Below are 23,753 nucleotides of genomic sequence, written 5' to 3' on the forward strand. Positions count from 1 at the left end.
AATGTCAATCAAACCGTGATCAGTCGGTGACACTTCATGACAAGCGGGTAAATGTCTTGCACTGCACTTTGATTTGGTTAACTTCTTGTCGGATATACCCAGTCTTCCCCCACGAGGAAAATTCAGGGCTGCCAATTACATTGATGGAGAGTTTGGAGTGCACTGTGAGGGAGCAAAGTGATGGAGGAAGGGGGGGGGGGGGGAGGGAGGGAATGGTATGGAATGGGATGGTATGGAATGGGAAGGGGCTCCCCCCCCCCCCCCCCTTGATCTGTGGTAGGGAACTTTGACAATTTTACAGCTTTAATTTTTTCTTTTTAACAGTTTAGATATGGTGCATATTTCAGTCATGATTTCAACACCTACATTGAGAGGGTGCGCCTGCAGGAAAATCTCATAACTTTGGGCTTGAGCAAATTAAACGTTTGGAATATCACGAATTTTGCAGACAATTTTTGTTTGTTTGTTTGTTTACTTTCTATTTGGGGTTTAGCATAGCCATTTGTTTATTTAAACTCTGTGAATTGCATGAGTCTCATGCTGATTGCTTGAGAGTCGGTAGTCCTGAAAACTGTTGCTGATGATACTTGATCATTTGATCTGATCCACAAGTAAGCTGAACTTATGGGTGCAGTCAGTCTACTTTTGGCTCTAGAACTGGAGACACCCGAGGCAGCAAAGTAGCAGTTACAATGTAACTTCTTGTCCCTGAGATACCATTGTCTTTCACGGGGTTAGCACATACACATTAGGCTAAAATTGTAAACTCAGAAATTTTCTCAGGTTTTGGAAGACAGTGAAGCCAAGATCTGCAAAACTAAAATGCAAGCAAACGTTTTTGTCAGCACTACAAGTATATGCATTGAATGCCAGTGGCAATTCGTGACAATTTCTTGCCACGAAAAAGGCTGTCCACTCCAGATTGCAAAAATTTCATGCCTTGAATATTTCTGATTTCACGATATCATAACCTGTTCCACTATGCATTGAGTTAACTCTTCAGGTGGCCAGACACTGAGCTTAACCTGTTGAGGACGAGTCCCGAGTATACTCGGGCAGGTGTCTATGAGAAATGTGTGTTGTTGCAAAATCAGTCCGTCCTCAATGGGTTAATTTACCAAGCTTTTTCATCAGCACTCAGTAATACATCAAAACCTGACCCCATAGTTGTACAGTTTTTGACTCTTTATGTGCCATGGTGGAAACCCCCTGTGTGCCATGTTATTCTGAGATACGAAGGTAGTCATGCTTTGAGAAAGAATTCTGTGTTTCCAATTTGTATAACTTCTTTAAATTTCTGTTAAGCTGTACATAATAATGAGCAACGTGTTAGAGGAATGCCAAACTTTGCTTCGATATACATTGTATGACAAATTTATTTTCAATATTTCTTTTTTAAAAAATGACCAGTTGCTACATTACTGTAAAGGCATGAATTTTGCATATAAAACCATGACAGAAACTTAGAATGTAAACGCAAATCTAGTTAGGAACACCGCTTGATAGTTAACCACCACATAGACTGCAAGCCGTAAGTGAGAGGAACAAAGGTACGAGAAACGCGTTCATTGTACCGGGGGATTAGCAATTTATCGATCGGTTTCGGTGGCTTTGTTTGTTGAGCAGAATATGGCACGCCGTCGACTGACCAGTTGGACGTGCGAACGTGGCACATAAAGAGTTAAGTCCACTCAGGTATAACAAGTGCATGCCTCAGTCTAACAGGAAGGCCATTGTGACACAAACGGGATTAGGGGGATTAGATAATCTCTATTCATTGACAATCAGTTTTCACATTTCTGTGCCAATTGGCACAAAAACAAGTAAGGGCTAGTAGCTATGGGGATCAAGATTATGTTGCTTATTTTGTTTTATAACATAATTGTTAATCAAGGCTATAAAGCTGCCTTGATTCAAGAGTTGTGTTGCAAGGTTATTTTCTCATTATTCAGGCAAAATTTTTGACTTTTCATTTCTGCTGAAAAAAATCTAACTCCTTTGCATTCTCCTGACAGACAAATATGGGCTTTTTAAGCTTTTGACATGTTAAGAGTCATTGCATGTATTCATTAAAGTTCATCTCAAATCTCTATTAATCCCATCACCTCTCACCCTCTCTACTCCCACCCCACCCTCACATTCAAACACTCACTGGGCTTAATGTTGACTTAACCAACTGGTACAGACATGACCATATTATGTGTGGGCATGTTTGCCCCCCAGAGAATCACTGCGGCATTGAATATTATCACTCGTCACACAGGCCACCCGTCTCCACAGTCCCATGCATAGCATTAGGTGCGATGTTGTCCCCAAACTGTCAATCAACCCGTTTTGCTGGCGGCATCCCCACCTTAAAACGTCCCATTAGGATGCTTGATAAATGAGTGGATTGGTGGCATATAGCCACTCTTGCACTTTGCCCACGCATCGTTCTCTACTGTCAGAATGCCTGAATATGGACTTATTCTTGCCACTTTATAGGCTGAAATCCCATTTATATCAACTACACCATTCTGCCTATATGGGTGATGCATTATGTCCGACATTGTCCGTTATACATAGTGTGTTCCACTATGTGATACAGGGTAACATTGCAGTCATAAAATCTACACATAAAAATGTTACCTGAAATGCCAGGGAACTTAACAACACACACATAAAACCACTGCAGATTTGCATGGCATACTGGTGCATCATTTGTACCTAGTTTTGATCCATAGTTCAAGTTCGGCAAGCACCATGTTTCATTTCGTTTGTATCACATGTCATACAAGTGCACATTCCCCCTGATTTTCTATACAACTGAAAGTTTGGCAAGCAGCATGTTTCACGTTCAACATCGCAGGATTGACATTTTACGCATTAATGATTGCTAGGGCACAAACAATGCATTTAGAATGGCTACCTGGTACACTCCCTTAAAAACAAAACAAACAAATACAAAATAGAGAAGAGATAAAATGTAAAACTCAAGTACAGTGAAACTAATGAGAGGACAATGTTATATTATGAATGATGATCTTAAATGTATCTTCACGTCCAACATACCTAAACTGTCCGAGGTAAGTGAGCATAATAATGTTAGTAAGATTTCAGCAGGAGAATAATTATTCTCCACAAACATTGGGATTCTATATGTGGTATGCCTATGCATCTTAACATCACAGATTAAATTATATGAATTAATGGATACTCACCTACACTGAGAAAAATATGATTTTTCTTCTGCATGTTCACACCTCTACATTTATGTAGAATGACACTAAATATTCTATGTATCTACTAATATCTCTTTCAGTGATTGATTCATGTTTCATAGACATATTTTAAAGATAGAAAAAATACATACACGTAACTATAGATGTTGCTACCTAAGCAAACACAGGTCCTCAAGGTAGAGAGTAAAAAGAAACCCAAACAAACAAACCTATAACATTATTGAGTCTTAGTTAGGTTAACCACTCCCTTTTGCAAACTAATTTAAAGGAAGATTGATTTCCTTTGAAGCACTGGTAATTACACATCATTTGTCCATGACAATTCCAAGGAATTCAGACCCAAGCCAAACATTCTGACACATTTATAACCCCCTAATTGGTATGTCTGTCTTACTCGTAAAAAAGGACAGATTATCAACTGCCATAAACTACTGGAATTCTGATAACAGTCAGACAGAGAATGTTAAAGCCACACAGACATGCAAGGCTTTGCCTTATATCAAACAATGGAAAACAAAAACAAAAACAAAACAGGAGACAGGAAGATATTGGCTAGGAGCCAGAACACTAAAACATTGTTAAATGTTGTACTCTTTCAAGTTAGATCATTGTCAAATACTCGTTGAAGGTAAGTGCACTATCTTCTATTGAAAGAAGATGAAGACGGCTCTTGTTCTTTTCCGTACATTGGAACAAACTTCAACATCTCTCATCTCCATTTTTACTTTTTCCTTTTTATTCTCATGTAACCTTTTTTTTTCATGATTGGCTGTGTTGATGTGAAGGAACATACTTCAATTTCAATTCATTTTCATATTTGTCAATGAAAAAAAAATATATATACATCAAATATACAAAGTAAAGTGATACACAATATCCGGCTGAGATATACAATGAATTATTACAAACATATACAACATGGTGGTCAATGTTTGTAACTTTGGCTCTATATATTATGCTAATTTTCTGGTTGTATGCAGTTTACAAGATAGTTTAGAATTGCATGTCTTATAGATGATGAGCCTTCACCTCGATGTTCCAATCCCATGATTTTGAATGCACGTTATTGAAGTTACGACAGTCATAACAAGGACTTGTATTATGCTTTGAATTTACAGCCAAACCTTGTGTACGCGACGCTCTGCTCTGATACTTAATACAAATGTCCACATAAATTTGTATCTGTTTTATGTGCATGTGACTTCTAGTGTTTGACACCTCTCACAAACCATACATCAAATGTTCATGTAGTGACAGACAATCTGTATTAGTCTTTGTACAGGCTACGGTTATTCCATCTACGTTCATGAGACCCGGCCTCATCTGACAATGACTGAAGTATGAGAAAAAGCAAAGAAATTTGTGACTAAAAATGTCATATATATTCTTCATTGGTACTCTGATATCATTTATTTTGCTTGGGTGGATATATCCAGCCACATGAAAATAACACAGATATGTTTATGTATATGTGTACATATTATACAAAGAGAGAGAAAGAGAGAGAGAGAGAGACAAATAAAAGATAGATAAAGAGAGATATAGAAAAAATAAAGAAGCAGAAAGAGAGAGAGAAAAAAAAAAGGAGAAAGACAGATATGATCTCAGGGGCAAATCAATTAACCTGTTCCCTACCAGGTCTGGAGAGCCTCACTCACTTTGTGCAGGAACCACCGGGTTTGCATGGCCAATGGGTTAATCAATATCTACCAATCAATACAATAGTCATCGCTGGGGTGATAAGACCTTGTATCTGCAATTTTGGTGAAAATGACTTTTTGGGATTATTGGTCAAATAATGGGTTAAGTGATGTCCTGTCCAAATCCCAACTGTCTTACTCCAAAAATGAAGCCACCACGGCATGCCAAAGGAAAGGCTATCCCATTCGCCACAGTGCTTTGGCCGCCATTTTTTTTGGCTCTCCTGAACATTGGACATTTTGTAGATACAAGGTCTTATCGCCCCAGCAACGCATGTGCTCTGGTGATCGAGAGCTTCATCTTTGGATTCAGTTTCCCACAAGGGCAATCCTTGTACAGCATTTCTAGAGATATCATCATCTATATGAAGTGTTTTCTTTTATCATTTGCAAGTCTAGACTTCATATATTATCTTCCCAGTCTTCATATATCATCTTCGGTAAAGTATGATTACTGAGCACAATCACATTTACAACACCATCGTAACTGATTTTTATGGGTAGCATTATTTGGTTTAACCACTTCCAAGCAGCAGCAATATTTCTGAGCTGAGCAAGGTTGCAGGCAGTTCCTTGTTAATACCAGAGATTGTAATGAAGAAGACGTCTGGCTGATGTCGTTGTTAGTTTGGCATTGTAACAACTAGAGATATGTGAGCATCACAATTGTATAGGGCTACAATTCTCCGCAAATCACAAAACATACTGATGCAGAAAAACATGATTATTCTACAAAGACAAAAATACATCCTCTCTTCATATGTATGAAGATAAAGATTGACAGATGCAGTTATATAGAAAATTACAAAACTGGAAGATTGCATGTATTCTTGATTCCAAATAAAATCAACCAGGGCAATGCTCAAAAAACAATTTTCTACTTTTGGAAAAAAGAGGCTATTCTGAAGGTTCATTTATCCAAAAATGACATAGAGTTTGTATATCCAAACATGAAAAAAAAGAAGGTGCGCACTAATAAACCTTCCAAATGACAAACCATTTTTTTATTGGATTAATGAACCTTTGGAATAACAAACTGTAACTATTCTCCAAAAGGACCTTGACAAAATACATTGCACCAGCATTGCTTGGTGTGCATGTACACCTCCTAGGTTAAGAGGGACCCAAAGAGGGGTCGCACCAAAGGATGTCATACAAGGCGTGATTTAAACCTGGTATGTTCTATTTGGGGTTCCAGAAAACTAGCCACTATTCCACAGTGCTGGAATGAGTTGTGTGTTGCAAAGAAGTCAGTGTTTTTCCCTCTCCATCTTAATTTATTCTCTCAAGATCTGACCCTTGGATGCTCTCCTCCGCCCTTTTGCCACACACTGCCTCTCGTTTCCAGTGTATCCCCTGTTCCTCCGTGCCATAAATCAAGAGTGCATCCAAACGGTTTAACGCATTGGTCAAATGGTACAGGGGTGGCATTCTATCCGGCCTAAATGACTCCCATCCGGGAGAATGTTAATCACCAACATAAATCTCATGCTTCGCTGCAACAAGGTCACACGTGACATGTGACTCTGCGATCAGCATTGAGCAGCAAAGACACTGGCAGATATTGAGAAATTAGTTTGGTAGGGTAATTTGATTCAATATGATTTACGAACAAAAAACAAGTATCTTTAAATAAACGTAGGATTGTGGTTTCATTTACTTTCCTTTTGAAGAATGGCCAAGAGATGGAGAGAGAGAGAGAGAGAGAGAAGGGACAGAGAAAGAGCTGTATTTTTACTGTAAGTGAGATTATGAATGATTGTGATGTACATTTTGCTTAAGTTTATAAATGGTGCTAGCGACCAAAAACTTTCTTAAAAACAGACCATGTTATTATTGCTGCTCTAAATCCGGTATATTAGAAATGATGTGGTGAAATCCATGCATTTCATAGGTGTTTATGTAATATGAGTACATACAATAAATTTCTTGTCCTCAAGCAAGTTTCTTGCATTAAATAACATTGGCTTTTACTTTTTTGGTGCCTTTGCATTATTAGGAAGCAATTGAATAGCAAAGTCAAATAATATCTGGCATACACTAGCAAGAAAGCACATAGTTCTCAAGATAATTTTTTTTTAAAGACCGAATGTTTCATTTCATCAAGCTTAATGGACTTATAATAAAAAACAACAACTTGCAACTGGAATAGAGGTTCATTATTCAGTTGTTAACAAATGTTTCTGCTATTTCAGCATACAGTGTATATACATATAATAGAGTCTCATGTTTTGTGAATCAGGACTTCCCATTGATTTTGCAGTTGTTTGATTTGTGATCATGGAGGAAATGTAACATGTGCATGTCGCTCTCATGTTGGGATCAGAGCTAACATTTTTGTGTATTGTTAAAATAGCAAAATTCATGAAAATAAAAGCCCTGTGGAATATGGGACACATCAAGTAACTAACACACATATTTTCTGGCATCAAGAATTACTAAAACACATGTAACGTTAAAAGTTATTTCACTATCGGGGAACAAATAGCCACATTACTGCCATCTTCATTAGATATGAAGACATAATCAAGAAACCTTTGAATGATTTCCAAGTACAAGTAAGCCACAGATTTTAATGTTATTCTTATTTTTATTGTATTATGGTTGGACTTATGACTTTCAATGAAATCATAGCAATGAGGTAATATCCACCATGACAGAGGTGGCATGTGCATGGGGAACCATTCAGAAGAACTCAAACCAACTTCTAAAAGCCAATTTACTAATTTTTTTGTTAAGAACTCCTGAGCGCATTGGACATGACAGCTTGAGCCACTGCCCTTTCTTTTTAAGTGCAAAGATGAAGTCTTTGTACTGGTTTACACATTTTTAATAGCAGATACTGTTCTTGTGAAATATACTATCAATCTTTCCCAAGACTTGGTTTCTGCATAGATGGGAATGATATATTTTGATTGCAACAACTGGTCATACTTTCTGTTAAAACAAACAGTTCCTGTGGCTCCTAAAAAGATAGAGAGAGAGAGAGAGAGAGAGAGAGAGAGAGAGACAGACAGACAGACAGAGAGAGACAGAGAGACAGACAGACAGACAGACAGAAAACAGCAAATTTGAGCACACTTTGTTACTTAATACAATGCATCTCAAATCCATCAGTCATTTTGCCAATTTCAGTAGATGTCATAACTTGCATGCATATTTTGTTATCTCCCTAAGATATGAACAGAGTTTAAGTCCAGATTTTGCTGTAAAGGGATACCTAACCAAAAGCACAAAGAAAAGAATGAATGAAAGAATAATTTACTCCTGTATTCCATCTCCAATGTTACTCCTTCTATATAGCCCCAGGACCTCCTGTTGGCACAAACCAGTGCTAAACAGTTGGGCCAGGTTTTCTCTCCAGCAAACTGCACAATGATGTGCTTGTGGTGGTGATGCTATTTTGCCAAATGACTGGATGGGGGTGGGCAGAGGAGGCTTGATCAAAGAAGGAATTCATAGAGTAAAGTGGGAATAAATGGTATTTGTGAAAGGGGGATGGGACAAGCAGTCTTCTGTAATGGCCAGGTTGTTATAAAATCTCAAAACATTTGCTTTTGTAACTGCTAGCTTGTTACAAAAAACACAAACAAAGCAAAACTTACAAAATTTGCTTGGGAGCCAAGATACCATTTTTGCACTATAGATATGAGCTAAGAATTTTGAAAAATGGAATTATTCTTTAGACATGGCTGACTTTTGAGCCCATTCTTGCATTCAACGAATAAAAAAAGCCATCTTCACATGCTATGCGGCACCTCAGAAGGAGAATTAAGAAAGAGGGTCGCCATGGCGCCTTTAATGCCCTGTGAATCAATTCTCTCGGGGTGGACTTCAGCATCTCTGCTGGCTAGGTTAGGTTATCATGGACAGCTCCGTCCTTCTGGCTGTTTGTTTACACCATTTCATTTGTGACTCCCGCATAAATATGCCCACGGTTGTACAAACACTGTCATGCTCTGATTGGTTTACCTTTGACAAGCTGGCTGTTACAAAAGCAGCTTGTCCCATCCCCCCCCTCCCTCCTCCCTGCCAGCCAGCCCCCATTTTCCCACCCCCGAGGCACGTACTTAGCAGCCGGGCAAGAATGGCGGATGCACTATCGCCGCGCCTCCGCGTATTCTCGCCATCGTAAGACTCCATGACAAATACGTTGATGGCTAAATAAACATCTCTAAACTCACATCGGCGGAAATATCTTCCTTCAAGAGTGGTGGGGACGTGGGAATTACCGTCTCTCGAGTTTGTCTAGTCTTCCAATAAATCACTTGATCTCCCTTGGGTACTGGGTCATCGCCATGGTTCCCGCCTCCGCGCACAAAGGATGTGGCATACGCGAACCCAGCATCTTCTCGCAGAGTTCTCGGCAAAGTACTTGTCCTATATATTTTGTGGCTATGCAAAGTATTTATTCAACTATGAGAAAATATTGGAGTGTCGGGAAGAGATGGGGGTGGGGTAGGGAGGATAAGGAAGAAGAGTAGAAAGTGGGTTCACTTATGCAATATCTCATTAAAACCATATTCCATGTCCATATATACTCTCTCCTTCCCATTGTTCATTGTGGCCATCTTGCTGCCTGTTGTCCGCAGGGTCACATGCAATACAATATGTGCCAGCCATGCCCTGACACAGTTTACATTCTCTAACAAAAACTGCACTACTCAAAAAATGAAAAACAAACAAACAAACTGAAATTCCGCTCTTGGAAAACTAGGTTAGATGCATACTCTCTGCTGTATACAGGCCCTGATCAATCTCTAACACGTATATGGCAGGAGAAATAGCCAACATGACAGATAGAAGACAGATGCAGCAATTTGAGCATTCCGCCTGCGGAGAGGCTCCAAGGTTTTAAGGAGTATTGATCATCGTAATTTCACAATTTAGGAACGTGCAGATTTGTTTTCTCATACCCTGGACAGTGAAATGTTGTTTAAACTCTGAAGGAAAATCATCCCACACTCAAACCTCCATCTGTTTCTTTTGTTTTGTTTTTTCCCCTAAAATGTGTCACATCAGAAATGTGTCATGCTGAACAAAAAGCAATTGAAAGTGACACTTCTTTGAGGAAACAAGAAAAAAGGAGAGAGAAAAAAAAATTGTCAGAATGAAAAAAAAAAAATGATGGAATAGCAAGGCTGGCAAATTTGAAAACACAACCCTAAATGAAGCACCATAATATCAAACATACTATAGTTCTCAAATCGGTAAATTTTCCCAATACAGCATGTTATATACAACACATTTCAGAAGCTCCCATGTACAGCATGCTATATATCACTTTTCAGAAGCTCCATATTTGTCATTGCAAATCACAGTTTCTTATTCTTGATGAAGACATGATATGATAAATATTTTGGTATGCACTCTAGCTTGTGGTTTTGGAAGTTGCTGCCAAAGGAAAACATGAAACTTCTTTGATGTATATTTGCCTGTAACAGAGCATTTGACCTACCTATGTGTTAGGGTGGAACCAAGTTGACATTTGAATCATTATTTGATATCTGCACATAGACAGCTGGAAAATGACCAAAAACGGGAATCTAAAGCTTAGGATTTTTTCCTGACTACGAAAGAAGGAAAGTATGCCATGACTGTAACTTTCACAAGGAATATCTATATTAGGAATAATATTGCAAGATAAAAATACTTTGTTTCATGCATCAATATTTCTTAGTCCCATATACACACTTTTATGTTAAGCACACTTTTTTTCTCAAAACATGGACTTTACTTTTATCCTTTTCCCTCTAGTATGCCAACCCACTCATGTGCCCACACAGTTTGAATACATCTGCTGGAGTAGGATACTGCTAATTGTCCATATGTGACTGTGCACCTCAAAACGAACATAAAGTCGCACACACTGATTTTGCGTGAGGACTGAAAATAAGTGAAATGGGTCAACCTAGCCGAACTTGACTTTTTCATATATTCTGAAAGAATGGGTCTTATTTTACAATATGCTAAAATTTGGTATCATAAAATGGGCAGGAAAGTGTGTTTTTTTAGCAATTTATCTCGAACATTTTTGGTAGAATAGTGTGATTAGGTGTGTCTTTAGAATCCCTTTTCATTTCTGAAAAACCTTGCCCACACTCTTCACTTTCAACTCTAATAACTTTTGAAAGGATAGTGCTACTGCTTTGAAAGTTGACATTGATTATGGACAGAATGTGTTAATGAGGCATGCTTAATTTCAGTTTAATCTGATAATCCCTTCATTGTTGTTACTCTGGTGGTTTATTTCCTGTTGTTTGTCCCATTCATCGCACAGCCAGCACAGTTTGGTAAAGATTAAGCGCTTGAGTAGACACTGTACTTCAGAGCCTCTTTTCTCAGTTCACACTTTTCCTGAGTTTGTACTTTCTTTCCAATATTTAGATAGGTTAGGAGAGTCCGTTTGATTTGAGTTATACATCATTTTAAAGCTGAAAGTCTGCTCTTTCAGAATATGGTCTTAACTAAAAATTCAGGTCTGGCGACTTTTTGTTTGTTTTGAGGTGCAGGGTCACATATTACGTCTCCACTTAAATCTGGCACCAGTAGAGGAGCACTATATTGACTGGCAGAAAACTCAGCGGCCAAGTCAAGTGCTCATGTTTTGAGGCCACAAACCGAGACAGCAGTTAGACAGCACTTAGCACCTACTCCATCAACAGGGATGAGTTGCACCAATTTCTGACAAGATGCCCTTTGACCTTCCCAACCATGACAGGTGCGCCACTTGGACAACACCAAGGGTGCAGGGTGGCATCCCTTCCATTCCCTTACGCCCCTCCCTCTCCCCTCCCAAAAAGGAGAGAGAGAGAGAGAGAGAGAGAGAGAGATGGGGGGGGGGGAGAAATATCCAAAGAAGATGACCTTTCTTGAAAAGAGGTTACCCTCTAGTATATTGGCACCTGCTCAGAAAACAAGTGCTTCGAATACTTGGACATGCCAATGGGGCGCAATACCTTGTCCCTCTTTTCCCTCTTCTTTAACCCATTGCTCACAGGTAGGCCTATTGGCTTGACCATGTATTCATCCTATGGGAAATCACAGTAACTCGGCAGCAAATGGGTTAAGTGTGAATTCGTCTCAACCATACCATTCCTCTCTCAGAAAGATGTGAAGCAGATATCCCAAACCTCCAGCCCTCCTCTCTTTCTCCCTCTTATACCCCTTTCATACTATGAATGACTTTAGCTCACTTCTAAAGTGGGATAACTTTAGCTAGGGGTAAGTTGTTTTAGGCCATATACTGCCATTCTCTACCACGCGAGTCGCATGCAAGACAATGCACCATCAAGGGTCAATCAACATGTTAAAGCACTTGGAAGTAAACCCATTGTCGAAAGCTCGGGTCACTGAACTTAGACCAAGCTAAAATCAAGATACCTTTTTTACCGACTATAGCTCAGACCTAAAGCGGACCTGAACCACCTCTAAGAGTGTGCTAACTTAAGCTCAGGCTATCTCAATATCTCGCCTCAGGTCCAGACTTGAAGCAAGAGAACTCTCAGTATGCATGGGGTATGATCACACATACATGTCAACATGAACATGAGTGAGCCGGAAGTCCCAAATTCAATGGATCATAGGGTAGTGCACCCACGACCTTATCTGTGACCTTAATATATCCTGCGACTTTCTGGTTCCCCACATTTTGCAAGTTTTCTCGCATTACCCTGCATGACCTGGCATCACCCACACATTTTATTACTCAGTTGAAAGTTTAGGTGGTAGTACAATACAAAGTGTCCCGTAATAATACAGCTCTCCATCTTCTTGGAAGTTAACTTTTCATTCCTAATCATACCAGGGCCCCATTTTATCAAAAGATAAAATCGACTGTAAGTTTCCTTACCACACAGGCTGCCATAGACTTACAGTTGAAATCAACTATATAATCAATTTTAACTCTTCATATAACAGGGCCCAGTCCTTCTAATTTCTTGCTATCACTCTAACCTCATCTCACCGCTGCCATGTCATCTACACTTTGTACAGCTGAGAGTTCCTTGCTTTCTGCTCAGACATACGTGTAGTGTCACTATCATCTGCCCAGCATGCCCCTCCCACTAATTGCTTTGCACATAATGTTAACTACACACCTCTCCCCTACTTTCACTGCAAGTATGCCCTCCAACATCTAACACTCCTCCAATGTTTTTCCTAATTCTATTTCAACATATCCATAATGGTATGTGCCCACTTTATCCTTCTTTCTTTCTTTCCCACTATTATATATATATATATATATATATATATATATATCTGTTTCCTCTCTTTTTGTATTTCTTTGTACATTTCTCTCTTTCTGTTATGTTTATGAGCATTCATCTGTTGGGGGCTGAAGTAAATGTCATTAAACCCATTGAAAACTAGTTCAAAGTATACTCAGACAGGTGTCTATGGGAAATGCACATCAAAGCAAAGTCAGCTCGTCTTCAACAGGTTAAAAGAAAAAAAAATGCCATGTTGTTGTCTGTTCTCAATGCTGATAAGTGTGTGTGACATTTAGGTCTCACTATAGATTTTTCCCATGTTAATGCAATCTGGGTCACAGGCATGAATACTGGCTGGACAAAAACCAAGCAACTCCTTAACCCACTAAGTCCTAGATACAACATTTGTTTGGTGTGATGCTGCATCTTCTTCATTTCAAAGTTTTCTTGGTTAGTGAATTGCAAAGTAGATTACAACAATATCTTTCACTGAGCTTTTTTTGTTCATCGTATGTAACTGTCTATTTGAATTGTGTTCTTTCAAAATGCCTCTTTATTGCTATTTAAAATATAACTGCTCCTCAAGTTGGCAATACAATTTAAGGTCCTAATACTCTCTCTACTTGTAGATTTCTTTCTGATTTTTTTTTTTTTTTTGCATAATGCAATGAATCTGTTTTAGTGTACACTTCCTCTTAATAAACTATGCTGTGAAATTCAGAATTGCAAATTCAACGACAAGATGAGAATTCCAGCAAAGATTTCCCTGGGAAGTGATGGTTTAAACAACTGTAAACCAGCTGTGTGTTTCTCTGTATCCACGTAAGGGGTGTTCCACACTGAAAGATTCTGTTTGTGATTCTTTTTTTTTAAAGCAACATGCTCTACGTTTACTGAATTAATTTTAAAAAATCTAAAACTAGACTGAAAAAAATATTTCTCCAAAACACACTTCTAGAATCTCATCTTGTCCAAAGGTGTTTTCTCTATGCTGGTTTTGCTAAAAATAGGGCATGAGTTTGTAGCCTGAACAGTTTAAAAAGGACATACTCAATGCTTTTCTTGGTTCCTATATAAGCTCTGCTGATTTCAGTAATTTTTTATTCATTATGATTAATTTTAGACTCACAATGACAAAATAGTCTGACATGCAAAATATTGTCCCCTGTCTACAAAGTAGAATTGAAATTGCATTTATGTTTTGTGAAACATCTTAATTTCCAAAGTGGATATCCATGTACATAAAGAAAGGAGGAACAAATCAATGCCGTTTGAATGGCAACCATTAGCATTGTTAGTCAATTGGTGGATAGAGGTGAAATGACTGGAATATCTAATCTAGCAGTATTCACGGGGAATTGAGTGGATATTGATCAGCGGCTTACTCAAGTTTTGAAAATAAAATGAAATCTGGTATAAAGATTTGAAAACTGCTGATAACTGGGGATGCATGAAAAATGTGCAGAACAAGCTCAAGTCGCTACTTTCTGTTTCCCTTTTTGTAAAGAAACCCCCAACAACTGACATCCCATTGCTTTCAAAATTCAATTGGCAAAATTCCTGTTACGAGGCTAAGAGAAGAAATCGGTTCCTCTCGGCTGGATCTCCTCTCACCTCGAATCGATCCGATCGCCGACTCATTTTTTTTTTCCAATCTTTCTTCCCATCCCACCTACTCTTGAAATAGAGGCTCACTTCCGCCAACAATTAGACTATCCGATCCATTTCCATCGCTGTTATTGATTTTAATGTTGGCGATGGCACACCTGAATTCAAAATACGGAGAGGCTAAGTTTATAAACACGCTCTTGCTGCCATCTCTTGGTTGTTTTGCTTTTGTTATCTGTCTATGAATCTTTGGCATGCCTGCATTTTCCTATCGGAGCAGATGTCTTTACTGAGAGGAATAGCTTAGGCTGCGTTTATCTAACTTGAAAGAGAGAATCACATTTCAAAACGCGTTTGGAACGGTGTTTGCAAACGTGGTTTGAAACGCGATTCTCGGGGTGCCGCGTTTATCTAACCATCATACAATCGCAATTCAAGTGGTGTCACTGCGCAACTGCTTTGCGCCGTTTGACCCGGGAAGTACAGGTCAACTGCATACCACCAAACATGCCTCATCAGTCACACACATATGATGGGCAAGGAAACACAACCAGAAACAGCTGGGATTTGACCTTGAGATATAAATGCGTTTCAAAACGGCATTGCGTTTATCTACTCACAGAACGGCGATCGTGGTCTCAAACGTGTTTCAAAATGCCCTCTGAAAGGCGTTTCAAAACGGCGTTTCTAAACGCGTTTGAAAACACGGCTGCGTCTATCTAACCACTAAAAATACCTCAAACGCGTTTAGGATCGTGATTCTGCCTCAGAAATTTGTTAGATAAACGCAGCCATAAAAGCAAGTTGAGGATCTGTGAAGATCTGCACAGTATGTTGAGTTTTTGTTGTGGCATCTTGTTTTTTGTGGGGGAGGGGAAGGTATGTAAAATGGGGAGAATAGACAATAAATGCTACTTTTGATAAACATTGACTGTATCTATTGCATGAAAACTTAACCTCAAAACAAGATTTGAGAGTTTACAAGTTAATTCTAAGCCTTTCAAGTTGGATATATATTATATATATATATATATACGCATACAATGACTCATTTTCTTCTGATCTAAGCCATACTATCAGCCAAACTATCATTTGTCACTAGCCATATTTCCTTTCTAAATGGTCTCTATCCCAGCATGCATAGCAAATATGTTTTACTATTCATGCTGGGTTATCAGCTACCTTTCTGAGAAAAAAAATAACATGGCATGGTATGGGATAAATATTCATCATTGACACTGAGAGTGATTTAAATCCCTTTTCAGATACATGTAGGATATACAGTAGAAGACACTGCTCTCTACTGTGAATAGCGTACAACCTTGCATATCAAATATTAATTTGATTGAATAAACAATTACGCACTAGGAGCAGTATCTCTGCCAATCAAACCACATTATGTCCTTTACACTGCAGCACCCACAAACACCATATTGGTTTTTCAAATGTATCTCTCGGATGTACATCGATCCATGCCTTTGGGATACAGTGGCGGATCCGGAGAGTGGCACACCAGGTGCTCGCCCCTCTTTATTTTCTTGTTAAAACACAAGAAATAAAAAGAAAAAATGGGGGAGGGAGCACGTGCACCCCCCCCCCCCCTTTAATTTTGCAAAGGCACCTCCCCTTTACAGAATTCCTGGATCAACCCTTGGGATTATATCCACCACAACACACCTCTGAGAACATGACAGTTCTTTTCACTGAAAAAGTTATAAGGGCCTGGGCCTGCTGCATAAAAAGATGCAATCAAGCATTAGTTGGAAAACCAAATACAAGTTGGGTAGGAGCAAATCAGAATTGAGTATTCAGAGACTTATGTTTGATCTTGACCTTTAAGCATCAAGGCCCTAGTGGTTGAGGGGACTACCATGCTAGCTAAGCAGTAGCAACAGTTAATAAATGAAAAGCCAGCCCTTTTCTACGAATTCTCTTGAACCTAAATAGATGGGGGTACAGAAACATCAACTCCCTCTGAAACACAATCACTCAAACAAGGCTGCCCAGAATGTGTACAGGGAAGTTTGTAGGTGGTACATTGTACACGTATATACCCCTACAAAAATACAACACAAAACAGCAAACACATTCATACAAATAGACTCCTCAGAATGTATAAAAGGGAAGTATGCAGTTGGTATACTCACACAGAAATATGATACAAAACAGCGAGCCAGCCTGTGGGTCTCTCGAGGAAGTTGTAAATTCGAGTCTGAACCTTCCGGAACTTGGCGTCCCGCTTTGACACCCTGTAGTTCAGCGGCTTGCCCAGCAGGCTCATTCGCTGCTGCGCCAGCCGCGCGTGGGTGGCCGAGCGTCCGTTCATCTTGTTGAACTCCTGCTTCACTTTTTTTCGCATCTCCGAGTGTTCGTCCTCATCGATATCGTCCTCCTCCACCCCGAGGAAGCCCACCCGGGTGCGGTTGGACCGGCTCGAGAGGGCGCTCTTGATGGGCTTCCTGCTGCTGGGCGGAGGGTCGTAGGTGTCCTGTTGGGCATCGCTGCCGCCGCCGGGATGGAGCGGTTGCATCTCGGTTTCATCGACACCGCTGTCGGCGGACATGGTGACCGGCTGCACTGGTGGGGGGTCTCCGTTGCCAGGTGGTACTGACAACGCTCAACATCAGTAACATGCAGTAGCCAGAGCTAACACCTTCCACACACCGATATATTCCTTGGTTACCTCTGGTAGGAAGGCTATTCGTCTTTCGATTGGCTCCTCTACCGAAAAATCCATCTATGGCCCACAAAAAAAATCTTCACTTTAGTCTCAGTCTGCTTCAGCCGAGATACCTTTTTGCACTATAATCATCATAAACCTTTTTTATGTCTGTTTGACAAACTTTTGAAAGAAAAGTACTGTTTTTATCCTTTGTTTGATATTATTTTGATAACAGATCAAGCAATAGCTATTTCAATTTTCTGTTCTTTTCTCATTCATTACTTTAAGATTTGATGCTTTGATGCCACAAATTTTAGCTCTAGATAATACCATGAAAGGGAACTGGTGTGGACCCATTTGTCCTATCTATGGTCACAAAAGGAAATATGCTTCGGGTTTGTGATACCTCCAGCATGAAATAGTCTAACAAACATGCTGCTGTGCATTCATTCACCCTTGACGATCAATGGCTTTTTACCCAGATGTGATTTCCTGCAGGGGGGAAGCGGGAAAGCCTTCACAACACAACTAAAGACTTCGCGCACCACACAGACGCTCTCTCCGTTTTGACAGCGCATCAAATCATCCTCCTCCTCGTTTGAAGCCCGCTCGTCGTCGCCCCAAAATGGTGCTGATGTCTTATCCTGCCGTTGGCTCCAAAATCGTATCAACCGCTCGTCAAGTGCTCTGCCTCCCACGTACAGGGGATCCTTTTGTCTCGCTGCGCCAATGTTTACATCAATTTCCAGGGCTTATTTCATCTGATTCCCCTCTTGGAAGAAGAGTATATATCTGGTATGTCTCTACGACCTGATGTCAGGCAAGAGCGTGATATGACGTGATAATCTCTTGACTCGGCTATGTACAATGGCTCATTGCTTTACCTCACTCTTGGCATGAACTCCACTTGCGAGCAATCCTGGTTCTGCACAAGAGAAAGAGAAACAAAACAATACAAAAACATGAGGAATGGACAGCATATTTCATGAAGTACTAGTATTTTGTCTGTTGCACACAGATCAAAGACTAGACAAAACAAATGCTGCTGACATGACCTACTGATGTGGAGTCTTGTCATATTAATAGAATCGACAGATTCCTACCTCTCAGACAAAACACAAATGAATTACAACCAGCATCATGCTACTGTCATTCAGAGTTGCAAATTGAAGATGCATTCTTGCAAAACATCAAATGGTGGTGAGTGACAAGAATTCATCAGGGAGCAGTACATCTTCAGAGCATCCTCCAAGGTAATTTTTTTTATGTATAGAGATGAAAAAACATGTCACATGATCTAAATGATGCATGACAGTATACCCTCCTACCAACCCCCCTCTGTGCACCTCTCACTCCAAACACACATTGTATCACTCCTGGAGTAAAAAGCATTCTAACCCCCCTGGGTTAGCCAACATATCAGCGAAATACATCTTTTCATTTCTTGAGAGGTGGGGGGGGGGGGAATCTTTTTTTTTTCAAGTTGCTGGGCATCCTGAATTGCCTATTGTTTGAGAGCTATTGGCAGTGTGTGAAAATTCAAAGTATCACTGGAATGTTGGCAACAAGAGTAATCCTTTATCATCAGCAGAACTTGCATAGCTGGAGGATGGGAGATGAGGAAAATGATATTACCCCGTCCCCCCTCTAAAAATTTATCAACTGATCTCATGCTTAGTTTGTCTAGCTAGCGGCATACCTGATGTCAAGTTTCAGACGGATGCTCAACCTGGAAATTGTCAATGCAACTTTAGAACCTTAATAAATGACTTGTTTTTTCTATGAAATTTAAGTACTGATGGCCCTCAAAGAAATATTGTTTGTTATTACACTAAGATTCATTGAGCACAGACATGGTACTTTAAAACATAGACTTGAATGATTACAAAGGTGATTTCATTGATGTATGAACAGAAAAAAAATGCAGGTAGGTAAGATGAAAGTGTTGCATTGAAAAACAGAACAAAACAAACGTTTAAGTCAAGTGCAAGTGTGACAGAAAATTTGCAACAAATATAAATACTTCCTATCATTTCATGATGGTCGAGTGGTAAAGTTATAAAGTTACTGCTTGATTGTAGCTTTAAAAAAACACACCTACAAAAGAAAGTTCATGTGACTTCTGAGACATTGATCCAGAAGGTAAGAGAGTTTAAACTTTGTCAGCTTATTGAAACAAAAAGACGAATGACAGTACTGTTTACAGAGCTTTATGAACAATGATTTGAAGCTATATGCATGCATTGGAACACTCCCCCGGGATTGTGGCAAATGATGCGGGGACTTACAAGAGTCTACATCAACTCATCATCAATCAGTTGCTACGGACATCCACATTTATGCAAACATAGTTTGCACCGCTAGGGCTTCCAATGGTGGGAGATACATGTATTTGTAATATGCCTCTTAAAAAGAATTTTAAAAAAAAAATCTTTTCTTGTCAGCGACCAGTCCTTGTGAGTTTCTGCAATTCACCTAATCTCTACCAAACCATCTTCACCCAAGCAAATCATTTTGAGAGGCTTGCGGTTTGTGTGGAGTGCGCTTGAGGATGCTTCTAAAACCTCCACTGGCTGTGTGGAGGACTTAGAAGGGGAAGTCGCCATGGCAACCAGTCTCATCTTCATCATCTACATCATCATATCTTCCTACCAAGGGTAAGATGGCCAGGGCAAGAGAGAAAGAGAGAGATAGAAAGAAAGAGAAACAGATAAAGAAAAAAAAGAATGCTAAATTCAGAAACCAAGTAGCAAAGAGAAAGAGAAAAATGGAGAGATGACGCAAAATAACAGCAACATCAAATAAAGAGAGAACTTTATATACAGATAGCAAGGAGAGAGAGAGAAGAAAGAGAGAGAGAGAAAAAAAAAGCAAGTGAGTATACATAACATACAGTCATATGGAAGGACAATAAGTGAGAGATTTATGATGAAAGTTAGCAGAGTACATAAAGTTAGAGAGAGAGAAAAAAAAAACAGACAAAAAAGAAAGGGAATTTACACGCGATATATGAAGAGTTTGTTTGCAAAAACCGATAAGTCCATATTTGCCAAATGGAGATATTTGCAATAAAGTTCAAGAAAAATAAAGAGAATGATAAGATTTTTTTTGCTTCTTTTGACCATAACTTCAAAAATGTACCTTTATATGTAGTGACCAATATATTGTGACGGTTTTTGAAATAAGAATAATGCTGCATACGATTATGTTGTACGTGTACCACTATTCACCTATATTCGCCACGTGTATTCACGAACCCTGTTTGACCCCTTCGATGTGATTGTTAAATGCTGACACCATCATGTTTCGAACTGCTATGCTGACACCATCATGTTTCGAACTGTTACAGTTTCATCTAATAATGCATCCCTGATCTGATTCTCCATCCATAGAACTAGTTCGGCCCGATACCAAATAGCTGGTCCAGTTGCATACTCACTAGATCGGTCCGCCTTGATTCTAAAATTGCCCTCCTTTGACCAAGCTTGAATGTAGACCAGACCGACTTGATCTCAGAAAGATATAGGTCATGACCCAGTTATACATCCACGCGCCTCTGCCTTCTTTGAGAAACTGGATGACCCAGTTACACATTGCTCGCATGGTAACTGGATCGCCCAGCTTTATGGCACGCGACATCCCAGATCGTATATAAACGTCTGTTTTGGTAATTACAAGGGGGAGAAGAGAAGAGAAGAGAGGAGAAAAGAATTCCCTTTACGCCATGCTTTTACGAGACTGGACTAAGAGTTAGTAGTTCGAGACCGCATGATGTGTTAGCCCTTTTAATGTCTCTCTGTTACATGTGTGATGTTGTTTTGACGCTCGTCTTTTCAGTACGTGATGTCTTCTTTTAATAAAATACGAATAAAGTGAACTCGATACTTCTCTTGTAATTAATTGAACTCTACTCTACGACAAATTGTATGGGATATATGCGTGTGCGTGAAAACATAATTTGAACTCTCGCCATCCATGACATGCATCCACAACTCTCATCACGAACGCACCCAGAAAATTCGTCGCAATGGTGTCAGGAGTGGGATTAGCGATCTTTAACACGTGCCTCAATTGTGCTATTTGATGGATTGACTGACGAGCAATAATATAGTTATTAATTGAATGGACTGCTCCACCTCTAGATTGATTTAGCGAATATTTGTTGACATTGATTTCCGCGAACTCATACCATTTCTGAAGAAGCAGATTGCGACCATAACAATCTGAATTTCGATTTCATTTATTTCTTCTACGGAGAACTATTTAGTCGATTAATCTACAATGTCTACCAGACCTAAGAGGAAAGTAGATCTCCAGCGTGAGCTCAGACATTTGCAAGACGAATTGGATGCCGCAAGACGGGAGCTGCACGAACTAAAAGACACTATTCGCCATGACTGCGATGACGAGGAGGTGGTGGTCGCACCACAACACGACTACACAGGAAAGATGGACGTACAGCTGCCACAACAAGATTCATTCGACGGATCGAGGCCGTGGAGCAGTTTTGTGGCCTCGTTTACTAATTTAGCTGCCGCCTGTGGTTGGGATGACCACGAAAAACGATTTAGACTGTTGGCGTGTCTGCGAGGCGACGCAGCAGACTACGCCTACCAGCAGCTACCCGACGACGTTGTCAATGACTATGGGAGGTTGACAAACGCATTGGCAGACCGATTTGCGGCGAGAAGGACCCCGGCAACGTTCATCGCGCAGCTCGAGTCGCGACGGTTGGCACCACGGGAGTCGCTCGTCGATTTCGCAGCCGACATAAAGAAACTGACCACGTTTGGATACCCAACCGCCGACGTCGCGACAATAGAGAGCATCGCGACCAGGCACTTCTTACGCGGCCTGGGAGATAACCAAATGACTTTGACAATTGGTATGCAGGAGCCGCAAACGCTACAAGAGGCACGAGACATTACCGAGAGGTACCTCAGCCTCAGGGAGGAAACGGCCAGGAGGCCTATTCGTTCGATCTCCACTTCGAATTCGGCATCAGATGTGGTCACCGAAGATCGCTTTCTTTCGTTTGAAAAGCGGGTGATGGAAACGATTGAGAGGAGGTTGAATGCACTCACGGAAAAGGGAGGCTCAGGCCGTGATCGCAGCAATCGGGATCGTTACAGTAGCAGTGGACGTTGCTATGAATGTAACAAAGAGGGACACTTCGCGAGGCAATGCCCGATTAGATACCAGCGGTTTCAAAGACAGGCGCAACAATCGCGGTCGGAATATCAACAGTGGCTGCCTCCTAATAGGCCTACCTCATTTCAACAGTGGCAGCAACCCCAGCAACAACAATCTTGGCAACAGCACTGGCAACCACCTCAACAACAACAACAACAGTGGCACCCACAGCCGCCACCACTACCCCAGCCGTCACAACAACGGGACATGCCACCATCGAACGCTCAGGATCAACCGACATTGAATCGTGCTTCTCAATCGGGAAACTAAGCGGGGCCGAAACCGTCGACCAGGGACCGGCCCTCCCGTATCCACCAATTGAAATTATTAGGATAAGCGAACGCTCAGGAGTGTCTGCTAGCATTAATTCAATTTTAAATGGTGCAAATACACGATTACTGGTCGATTCAGGAGCCGCCGCCACTGTAATTTCCCCAAAATTACTTGCTGCCATGCCTGAAGAAACTCGCCCGAAGTTGCGACAATTGACTGAAAATGTACAACTCCAAGCAGCAGACAGCGGACTGCTCACTGTGTATGGGGAAGTTGACATTGATATTAGTTTAGAATCTGATGTTTTTCCATGGTATGCATATGTCGCCGATATCCCTGACGATGGATTGATAGGCTTTGATTTTCTCCATCACTATGACTGTGTTCTCGAAGCTCGGCGAGGACTTCGCATTGGCCAACGACTGTATGAAACTGCTGTAAATAGAGAATTTAACATGTGTACTGTGTATGTTAAGTCTGATACCATAATACCTGCGAACTGCGAATACATCGTTTGTGGAACTGCGGAAAACTTCGAGTTTGGTTGTGACAACCCGTTTGGAGTGATTGAGCCTATTCAAGTTGATGCGCTGCCACTCCATGTTGCCCATTCCGTGGTCGATGTCGCCCGTATGCGCGCTGGTAGTGGTATTCCAGTAAGAGTTGCGAATATAAACAATGATGATGTACAACTTTTCGCCGGAACGAGAATAGCATTCATTCAGCCCGTCGTTTCTATTGTGGCTGTCGCTGAAGACTTTGAAAACAGTGAATCATTACTCACGACTTCGACCCCGATCCGCAGTTTAAGGTCTGGTGACCAAACGAACTTTGACAGCTGGTCGGATGAGCTCAAGGATCTGTACACTCGTAGTTGTAAAGG

At 40.4% G+C, this 23,753-nt stretch overlaps 1 protein-coding gene across 3 annotated transcripts in view; it reads right to left on the bottom strand.

Annotated features, from left to right (window-relative positions):
- LOC139711151 (potassium voltage-gated channel subfamily KQT member 1-like) overlaps positions 1-23,753 on the bottom strand; it is a 321,837-nt gene that overhangs the window by 54,347 nt on the left and 243,737 nt on the right. For all 3 annotated transcript variants that reach the window (XM_071623068.1, XM_071623069.1, XM_071623067.1), the window contains one exon: positions 16,890-18,329. In XM_071623068.1, coding sequence (XP_071479169.1) covers positions 16,890-17,305 — 416 coding nt within the window. In that variant the 5' untranslated portion in view covers positions 17,306-18,329. The remainder of the gene's footprint in view (positions 1-16,889; positions 18,330-23,753) is intronic.

The sequence above is a fragment of the Diadema antillarum genome, unplaced genomic scaffold (assembly GCF_040938485.1).
Source record: "Diadema antillarum isolate AM-2024a unplaced genomic scaffold, OU_Dant_1.0 seq00001619_RagTag, whole genome shotgun sequence".
NCBI lineage: Eukaryota > Metazoa > Echinodermata > Echinoidea > Diadematoida > Diadematidae > Diadema > Diadema antillarum.